Here is a 10,521-nt window from a genome sequence, read left to right on the forward strand (position 1 = left end):
TATTTAGCCCTGACTGGTCTGGAGCTCTGCCTCATGAATGCTGGGATTAAAGATGTGTGCCACCGTAGTTTACCCCAAACCAGGATCTCCTAAATGCCCTCCATAAAAGTGAGAATTCCAGACATCCATTCAGATGCTCTTATTTTCTCCACATAAACTGGAGTGGCTATTCACTCTTACCTATGTTTCTCTCTTTAAATGTTTAAAACTCTTACCTCAGATGATTCCTTCAAGATGGTCTCAGTTTGATGATGTTAGAGTCTTTTTTAGGAGTATGAATCTTTACATGAAATCACTAGATGGTAATAAAGTTTAAACTTCATCCTAAACCTTTACATGAAATACTGTGTTTTTACACTTGTTACAAATTTTTCTCCATATTTAGATTAAAATAGGAAACTCTTAAAATTGTGAACAAGGAGATGAGGAGATAGCGTAATCAGTAAAAGCTTGTTAAGCGGTATATGAATCCCATCCCTACGACCCACTTCAAAATCTAGATGTGCTGCTTTGTTCTTGCAACCCCATAATTGGGAAAGTTGAGACAGGAGAATCCCTGAGACTACCTGGCCAACCAGACTTGCTTAATTTACAAGCCATAGGTCAGAGGGAAAAACTTTTAAAGACAGGGTACAGTGCTCCTGAAAAACAGTACTTGTGTTAACACACAGACACACACACACACACACACACACACACACACGCTCATTTGTGAAAATGTTAATTAGAGCAACAAACAGTAAAATACAATAATTCATGAACTTTTTACGCGTGTGCTTAGCCACCACAATTAGTATTTAATTTGCATTTACGCTTACTGCATACTTATGGCCTGTGTAAAATACAGGTGAGGGTACCCTCTGGTATTGCCTAGCTTTCTTTGTTAATGTCTTTGTTAGCTTCTGAATTAATAGAAAACTTTGTGGAGTTGTTTTGTTTTGTTTTGTTTGAGACAGAATCTTACCATATAGACCTGGCTAGCCAGGAACTTGTTATGTAGACCAGGCTGACCTTGAACTTTTTATGTAGACCCGGCTGGCCTTGAACTCACAGAGATGTACCTGTCTCTGCCTCCCAAGTGCTAGAATTAAAGACTTCAATAGAAAACTTTGAGGGGTTTTTGTCTAGATATTGTTAATAAGAGTTGAATAAAAATGTGGAAAACAGCTGGCATTGTGTTGTAGTGAATGCTACTTGTTATATCGTTTAAGTACAGAAATCAGATTGTTGAACAGTGTATAAAGTATGTTCTCACTGTGGACAAAGAGTGTGTATGTGTGTCTGTCTTTTTATGCCTCTGTGTACATATATATGCATTTATACCGATATATTTGTATATGAATATGTTGTTGTAAAAATATAAAAATAAAAAAAAAGTATGGATATCTTTTACCCCGTTATGTCTGCACCGTGGTGCCCCAAGATGTCTGCTAGGTATCTTGGTCGAAACACATCCTGGCCGCACACTTTCTTACACTCAAACCCTCACATAAAGGAACACACAATACAACAATCTTTGACCCAATTGGTAAGATATAATTGCCCACTTAAACATACAAAATCCGGTACCATCCATCCCTTGAGAACATTAATAACAACCTATAAATACACAGAGCAGAATCTTAACATCACCTGTCATCTTGTCCTGCCACGGTTTCTCTCCCTCTCTCCCTCCTGTCTCTTCCTCTCTCCCTCAGTCTCCTCCTCTTCCTTCAAACTTCCCTCCCGCCCATCCTTCCTTCTCCTCCAATGACAGGCCTCCTTCTATCCTGTACCTGCCCCTCCCTAGTACTTTACAAATTCAATGGAGAGGTGGTTCTGGTGAAGTCACCTGAGTTCTGAGTCCTTGACTAGGCAGCTGTCCTTGGGGCAGTGGAATTAGCATCAAAATACAGTAACTTCAGGGCAAACCACAACATTTCACCCTTTTTGTCCAGTTAAAAAGCCTTGTCACTTATATATTGAGTACAATTACCATTCTACAATTTATAAAGCATTTGATATACTCAACACCCAGTCCATCACTATATCAGTTAAACAGAACATTCCATTCCATTCCAGCTTAAGAAAGGCTTAAAATCTATATCTTGCCTAGCTTGTATACTACCTGATAACTATCCAATAAAATATGTATATTTAGAGTTAAACAGCCTGATAGGCTATTTAACATCTTCAACCCCGTCAGAAATCTGGGAATGACCAAATATCTATACACAAAGGAAGCCTAACACAGCTTCCAGAACTGAGAGGTTGTAGAGACAAATCTCCACTAGCACAGTCCCCTGTTAGCAACATGTGAGCGCAAGACTTCAGCCTTCTGGCCCAAAATCAACTGAAAGACTCTTGAAATGCAGATTTTGAAGGGCTGATCACCCTGTTTTGGCAGAGTTTATCAGTCAACTATACTGCATAATTTGTCCTTTTCTGGACAGTATTAGTCTGCAGATGAAACATGCAGATTTGCCTAGTGGCTGCCTAGCCACAATGTATTGCCTCACCTAGAGGTAGAGATGTTCACAATCTTCATTAAATCCACCAAAGGGTAACTGTTAGGAGCAGATATGTCTCAACAAAAGATAAATAACTTTAAATCTCAAATTTTGTGGATTTCTGATGTTTTTGAAAATCATCTATCTATATAAGACAATCTGGACTGTTGTCCCCATATCCTAAATTTTATCTTGAAAGCACTCTCAAAAGCTCAGAGCCATGACTTTGCTATTTGAATCTTAACTCACAGGTGTAATCAACTCAGAAGTTTGTAATGACAACAATAGAAGGACTGGCTCTAAACCTTGTACTTTTAAACTTTAAACAAATAAGTTCTACATCAAAGCAAAGATATGATTTTAGCTTAGTTACCAAATGAGATTATGACTGTACAATTCAATCTAGCTAATTACTCCCTGTTAAATTACTACCAATTTTAAATTCCTCATAAAAACAATGTTAGAATAACCACTTTCAGCCCCCCAAAGTCCAGGGAATTGGGGCGATGACTCCTCCATAACTTCTTCAAGCTGTACATGGGCGTTGAGATATCCTTAGGGGTAGGGGGAAGGAAGAATGAAGCAAATGCTGTAGCAGGATGTGTCCTGACTGGACCCAGCTGAAAGTCCTTGAGACCAGGAATCCAAGTAGGCACACTCTGTAAAATACAACTCTCAAGACAAAAGTTTAGAATCGAGATATTGAAAGAGCGTACGCCCAAAACGGGGAGCCGCGTCTCTCGCTCTGATCGCAGGGTGGGGTGCCCCCAGGAATCACGAGGAGCCATTCTTGATGTAACAGCAAGAGGTAGCTTTATTAACGAGATCCCGGGTCTTAGCGGGATCCTGGGTCGACACGTGTCTCACACAGGAGACAGAGGAATCGACCCTGAGCTTCCAAACTCAGGGGTTTATATAGGGGAGGTTAGGGGCATTCGCGCGGGTGCACATGATTGGTCAATTCAAATGGTGCACAGTTACTTTCGGCGCAAAATTACATCAGCAAGGAGTACGTGTTATCTAGCAGCTCAGCAGGCAGGTAGGGTAGCTCATCTCACTCAGGGGGGTGAAGGAAGGGGAGGGTGTCCTTGGGGAAGGAAGGATGGTCAGTGTCCTTGGGGCTGATAGCTGGTTTGGCAAGTCCTATCTCTGGCTCTCCCTCAGGCATGTCCGGCCCTGCACATCCGGACTCTGACAATGAGCAACCTTTATGAAACTCTAGTTCTACATTCCCCACTTCTTTTTTTTTTTGTTAATAGTTCTACTCCTAGAACTTCATGGAGAACTCAGCTTCATCTAGCATAACAGCTTGGTATTGTAGTCTTAACATGAGGATTCTAACCTGGACACTATCCAAGCCTATCCACCAAGGTCATGAGTAGCTTTTAGAACTTCTAAGCTTATACAGACTGTGATCCCTGAGGCACAGTCCCAAGAAGTGTTAAGAGTACTAACATATGCAATGTTACATCATTTGTAATGGAAATCAAGCCTATCCCACACCTATCTTGATAGAACCCAGTACAAACATGACTGAATTTCCCTCTAGGTCCCAGCTCTCAGCCCCAACAGCTAGTATGCGGCTGGTGAGGGCTGAGAATTGACAGCTCTCAGGGTGGTCAGCAGCACCAGGTATGGTCCTTTCCAGCGAGGCTCGAGTGTCTGGGCTCAGTGTAGCTGCAATCTCCGACCTGGAACTGATGGGATGTCTCAGGGGTCTCCGGGGCATAGGCTGCTGTCAGCTGTGAGCAGATTTCTTTCTGTATCACCTGAAGGTCTTTCAGCCTGGCACACAAATCATTATTACTATGGCACTATGACATGTTGGTTCAGTAACATCATCTAATACAGTCAGGGGAGCTGAGGCCCCATATAAGATCTCAAAGGGGGTAAGGCTGAATCTGGAAGGGGTATTTCTTGCTCTGAAGAGAGCAAGAGGGAAGGAGTGTCACCCAGTCTGCGCCAGTCTCCATGGTTAATTTAATTTGGTCAGGGTCTCTCTTAAAATTTTATTTATTTACTCTACCTGTCCTGAACTTTGAGGTCTGTAAATACAATGTAATTTCCAATTGACCTCTAAATACTTGGCCACACCCTGGCTTACCTTGGCAACGAAAGTAGGGCCTTTGTCTGACCAGATTACCTTGGGCATTCCAAACCTGGGGAAGATTTCTTCCAGTATCTTCTTGATGATTGCAGAGGCCGTCTCTCGTTTGGTGAGGAAAGCGTCTATCTATTCCTGAAAAAGTATCTACAAGCACTAGGAGATACTTGTGATTATATTTTTCTGGTTTTATCTCAGTGAAGTTCACTTCGACTTTTCACTAAACTCTCTAGGTCTCTTTGCCCTGTTTGCTTGCTAAGCATTCACTTATTGACATACCTTATACTTTTTACTGTCTCTCTGGCTAAAATCTTAAAGTCTGTTACATACACCTTAACTACTTGGACACACTTCTTATCTCCTAAATGAGTCCATTTCTGTATTTGGCAAAGTGAGTCTTTTCTTTGTTCTCTGGGGAGTATAGCTTTCCCCTCAAGTGTGCCATTGTCCTTTATCTTTTAAGCAATTTGGGCCTTTTCTAAGTGAGGCCATCCCTTAGTCCGATCCTAGTTCTCAGTGGCTGTCTCTTGCAGGCCTGCAACCAGGATAGGCTCCTGCTGAAAAGCTCTCAGGGAGAACTTTCCCTCGGGATGGAGACCCTCCAACTCCAAAGACCAGACCGAGACACCACAGGATGCAATCAGCAAGAGGATTTGGTTTATTGTCGGGATACACAGGCACAGGCACCTGCGGGCGCTTCAGTCACTCGGGGGACTGGCGCACCCCACGGAACCAAGGATGGGCTTTTTATAGGATTTTGGGGAGCAGAAGCAAGCATACAGAAGCAGATGCATGGTTACAGGGATATAATTGGTGGATTCTAATATGGCAAGGGTTTAGCCCGGGGGCAAGTTTCCTAGCTACCTTCCTGAAACATAAGGACTGACTTGGCCCCCCAAGGGTTCAGCCCGGGGGCAAGTTTCTTAGCTACCTTCTTGGAACATAACGACTGACTCGGCCCCCCACCAGGGTGTGGGACCTCTCCTGGGGCTTTTTTTTCATTGTCAGGTGCTCAACCGAAGTCGTCCTGTTGCCAGGCCTTCAACCAAACACATCCTGTTTGGCAGCCGCTGTGTACTCAGTGTTCTAACCTTTCCCTGAACCAGTCATCTTAAGTACAGCCTTGCAAAATGGCGTTACTGCTGTTAAGCTGGGGTCTTTCACTGCATAGCCATTTTTTGAGCCACTTGATCTGCTTCATTATTGCCCCATCCCACTGAATCTCTTCCCTCCTGATATCCTGAGCAATGAATAGTACTCACAGTGGTTGGCTTCACCAGGGCATCCAAGAGATGGCAAAAGCATCTGAAGTGCTAATGTGCTGGGGGGGTAGAGGTTCAGCCATCCCAGATGACATTGTGTTGTCCACCATGGCAGCACCCACTTGTCTCTGACCTTCATTCATGAAGAGAACTGTTCCCGTCTGTGGACAAGGTCCTCGGCTTTCAGCAGGGGTCAATCAGCCAGTCGCAGAGGTCTTTCCTCTACCCATGGGCTTCTGCCAGTACTTGACACTCGTGCTGTGGTGGCTCCAGGTCCGGATTGGGCAGCAAGGTGACCAGATTGTTCCCAACCGGTGGAGAATCTAGTCCATGGCAGCTGACCAGTGGTCCCATCTTTTGGGACACTCTATTCAAAGGCAGAACATCAGCCACTCTATCACAGTTTAAGTCCTGGATTGGGTGATAATTGTTAGTGCCCGGCTGGCAGGAGTGATGTGTTCCAGGCAGATCAGGACTAAGTCACACATCTCCCAGCATCAGGTACTGGTGCACTGAGACAGGTCTTAAGCTCCACATACACAGTCTGTAGATATGCATACACATGGCCTCACCCAGCCATTTCAGCCCACGCAAGCCATTTTGGAGAGCAATTTTCTCATGAGCAAGGGATAGGGGCAGTCAGGGATGACTATGAACTAGTGGGTGGGTTACCCGGCCCACGCCAAGGTCCACTGTTCTTCGGGCAGTCCATAAGTATTGTTCGTTGCCAGTAGCCCCTTGCACTCAAGGTCTTTGGATATTGGCCCACTGGGGGGCATAGGAGCACAGAGCATTGGGTCCCTGTATCCACACTTCCCTTCTATCTCTGTACATAGCCAGCACTCTAGGACCAAGAGGCTCTCCAGTGTCCCCTCTTGTTCTTTCTGGGGCAGTCCCTGACCCAGTGTCTTTTTTTTTTCTTTGCATTAGGCACACTGATCTTTAGCCAGGAATTCTCTTCTGTTGCCAGGTACTGTCTTCCTAGGTTCCCTAACTACTGTGGCCAGTATATGTTCCTCTCTTGTCTTTTATCTCTCTTTAGCTCTCTAGCTTCCTCTTCTTTTAGTCTCTTTTCTTCCCTAGCTTCCTGCTCTTTTTACCTTCTTTCTTTCTTTCTTTCTTTTTTTTCAGTCTCTCTGCATCTTCTTCTACAGCTATTAGGTGCTGTCCACTTTTCTGCACAGACCCTGAACCACGCATCAACTTATTTTCTCTGCAACTTACAATAACTCTCTCAGTGACTTAGCTTAACCCTTCAAGTTTCTGTAACTTTCTCTTCATATCTTTTCCTTATCTTAGCTAGATTGGTGGGGCACTTTCCAGCCCCTCAGAGACCCACCCTTGGAGCCTGGCGGCAGACCTGGCACTCCCTACCTTCAGGCGTCTGAAGAGAGCAGGCAGAAGTGAGGGCCTTCTATCCGTGTCTGGAACATTTTTTTCTGGTCTCCAGTAGGATTCCGTCTTTCATCAGTGGTAAAGAAGACCTGTAACAGTTACTAACAAGCATCTCAAATGGGATGGTGAGAAAACAAGAGAATCTTGTGAAGAGGGCAAACAGCATTTATCTCTCTTCAGTGTCAGCTCTGTGGCTTTGCCTCTCAAGAGAACCAGCCTTCAAATGACACTAGGCTTTTAGTAACAACTAATAACAAAAGGATGGAGAGATGGTTAGAACCTGGTTGCTAGATGCCAGGTGGCTGACAGAAGAATCATAATCAGTTCACCTGGGGCTATCAGGACCTCAGTAGTAGCCCTTTACCAAACTGTCTCACTGGGTTTAAAGGGCCCAAGGAAAAGAAAACATTAATCCTGACCTTGGCCACCTCCAAGTAATTTAGTGCTGGAGACTGACTCCTCCCTTGGAATAAAGACAGCAGATAAGGCAGGCTTCCTTAAAGAACTTCTCTAAATGAGTGCTCTCCTACTGTGAGCAAATGTCAGAAATTCCTTTCCTGTTCTTGTTTTCCTTATAGCCCCACCTAGCTCTCAGCCTTTTTAGATTATTCTTCCTGTAGCATTTCTAACACAGCCTGTCCCTTTTTTTTTTAGCCTGTTAACAGCATTTCTGATCTTTTAGGCAGTTATGCACTAAGTGTCATACCGGCTGAAACTCTACCTTTAAGATTCTTTGCTCCCAAGCAATATTTACTCACTTCTCTAGCTTATTTCAGCTGGCTGCAAGCACAAGCACAGATAAAACACTGTTTTAAAAACTAACTTTGGCTATCAACCAACACACCGCCACTAGAGCGGGGTCCACAAAATTAAGTTCCTTACTCACTAAGCATTAAGGGGACCAAGTAAAACTCTTCAACGAACAAAGCAAACAGTTTCATGATTTCAAACACAGTCGTCGGTCCAAGATTTTAAACACGGTCGTCAGTCCAAATTCAAACACGAAACAAAAGCCAAAAAAAGACACTCGGCAATACCACAGAAAACAAACCAGACAAGCAAGACTAAAACAAAGCATCCTATAACCAATTTCACAGATGCCTGGTACCTTCAGTACCTGGCCCAAACTGCAGCTTAACCTTAGCTGCTTCTGGGATACCAAACACAGAAACAGAATACAGACAACAAACACTAACACACCTAAGCACACTTGTCCGTGCCTATACTTAAATAGGCAGCCGAACATGACCTCCAAAGTCACAGTCAGATCTTTTTGACTGTCCGTTGCCGGGTCCTCCTGACAAAATTCGGCTCGTGGAACGTCTCTCACGCGTCCCAGAGCCAGGACCCAACAAAGGCTGGCTCGTGGAACGTCTCTCACGAGTCCCAGAGCCTGCGCGATTGGGGCGTCCCCCGGTGCGCTTTCTAAAAAGGAAAAAAAGAAAGAAAAAGACTATTCAGAGTAGGAATCCTTCATCTACTCACAGGCGCCATTTCGGGGTGGGGAACCTTCTTCCACCCGTGCACAGGGCAGGAATCCTCCTTCTGCCCAGACAGTGCACTCTCAAGCTAGCTTTCTACGGGGTGGGGAACCTTCTTCCACCCGGGCACAGGGCAGGAATCCTTCTTCTGCCCAGACAGTGCACTCTCAAGCTAGCTTTCTACGGGGTGGGGAACCTTCTTCCACCCGTGCACAGGGCAGGAATCCTTCTTCTGCCCAGACAGTGCACCAAGACACTAAACCGGTACCGAAAAACACAGACTACAGGACTTAATTCATACACACTCACACACAGCGGCCGCTTTCTGGCACTCACACTTACGTACCTCCAAGTGGCATTTGGGGTTCCGGGGGGTCACACTCCGATCCCGGACAAGCCCCCAAATGAAAGAGCGTACCCCCAAAACGGGGAGCCGCGTCTCTCGCTCCTATCGCAGGGTGGGGTGCCCCCAGGAATCACGAGGAGCCATTCTTGATGTAACAGCAAGAGGTAGCTTTATTAACGAGATCCCGGGTCTTAGCGGGATCCTGGGTCAACACGTATCTCACACAGGAGACAGAGGAATCGACCCTGAGCTTCCAAACTCAGGGGTTTATATAGGGGAGGTTAGGGGCATTCGCGAGGGTGCACATGATTGGTCAATTCAAATGGTGCACAGTTACTTTCGGCGCAAAATTACATCAGCGAGGAGTACGTGTTATCTAGCAGCTCGGCAGGCAGGTAGGGTAGCTCATCTCACTCAGGGGGGTGAAGGAAGGGGAGGGTGTCCTTGGGGAAGGAAGGATGGTCAGTGTCCTTGGGGCTGATAGCTGGTTTGGCAAGTCCTATCTCTGGCTCTCCCTCAGGCATGTCCGGCCCTGCACATCCGGACTCTGACAATGAGCAACCTTTATGAAACTCTAGTTCTACAATATCTTTTTGTTTGATTCTCCTGAATAAATTTTTCAGGCAGTCTACCTCTATCAAATCTGATCAGTATGACTCTGTGAGGTTTCCAGAGCCTAATCACACTTTTAAAAGAACACAAAGACAAAATGTTTCTCCCAAAATACTGTGTTCCTTAGTCTGAAACCAGAAAAGCTTGTATCCTGCACTGTCTCCCAGAGTAATAATATAACCATGAAACTCAAAGTCACACCAATCATGAAGACTAAACAATTTTTTAAAGAGGAAGTAAGCTAAACAATGAGCCTGATAGGCTTTTGTACTCTGGGATATCAGGAAATTAACCCAAAACTCCCATGGAGCCCACGTTAAGAGAATCTGAGCTTCCTGTGGTGGTAGATATCAAAAGTAACCACAAACCCTTGCTAGCCGGCATCAACAAGCCATATGGACTTTAGCGGGGTAATTCATAAAACAAACCAAATACCTTTTATCAATTCCAGTATCAATAAGCAACACATCATACGAGGACTTTAGACCAAAATGTCTCAATCTGTCATGTAGTGCCATATTGGATTTGGGCCTGGCTGCTTTGTAACTGCATGGCCACAGTTAAGAAGTCATGGGATTGTTGGACAGAGGCCTCTCCCATGTATTTACGGCACAGGAAGAAAATACCAAGTAGTAAACACCCGGTGTCTCCACTGCATGACCTCTGCTGAGCCCAGCTGATGCATGTGGAACCGACACACCTGGACCACACCTGGGTGGTGGTCAATTTACTTCTGCCTTTTACTTCCTCAGCCTTTATCCTTGAGATTTAGGCTGGTCTTCTGGGATTTCTCCCTAATTAATTAAGGTCTCCTAGTCGGTCTTTCGTTACC

General features: G+C 44.9%; 1 protein-coding gene across 1 annotated transcript in view; it reads right to left on the reverse strand.

Moving 5' to 3' along the window:
* LOC148005832 (uncharacterized) overlaps positions 1-8,744 on the reverse strand; it is a 51,170-nt gene extending 42,426 nt beyond the window's left edge. The window contains 6 exon segments of the mRNA XM_087551798.1: positions 3,312-3,383; positions 4,181-4,274; positions 6,082-6,222; positions 6,528-6,623; positions 8,632-8,675; positions 8,736-8,744. Of these exon segments, the coding sequence (XP_087407924.1) occupies positions 3,312-3,383; positions 4,181-4,274; positions 6,082-6,222; positions 6,528-6,623; positions 8,632-8,675; positions 8,736-8,744 (456 nt within the window).
* Positions 8,745-10,521: the final 1,777 nt, after the last annotated feature.

The sequence above is a fragment of the Rattus norvegicus genome, chromosome 5, assembly GCF_021556685.1.
Source record: "Rattus norvegicus strain SHRSP/BbbUtx chromosome 5, alternate assembly SHRSP_T2T, whole genome shotgun sequence".
Lineage (NCBI taxonomy): Eukaryota > Metazoa > Chordata > Mammalia > Rodentia > Muridae > Rattus > Rattus norvegicus.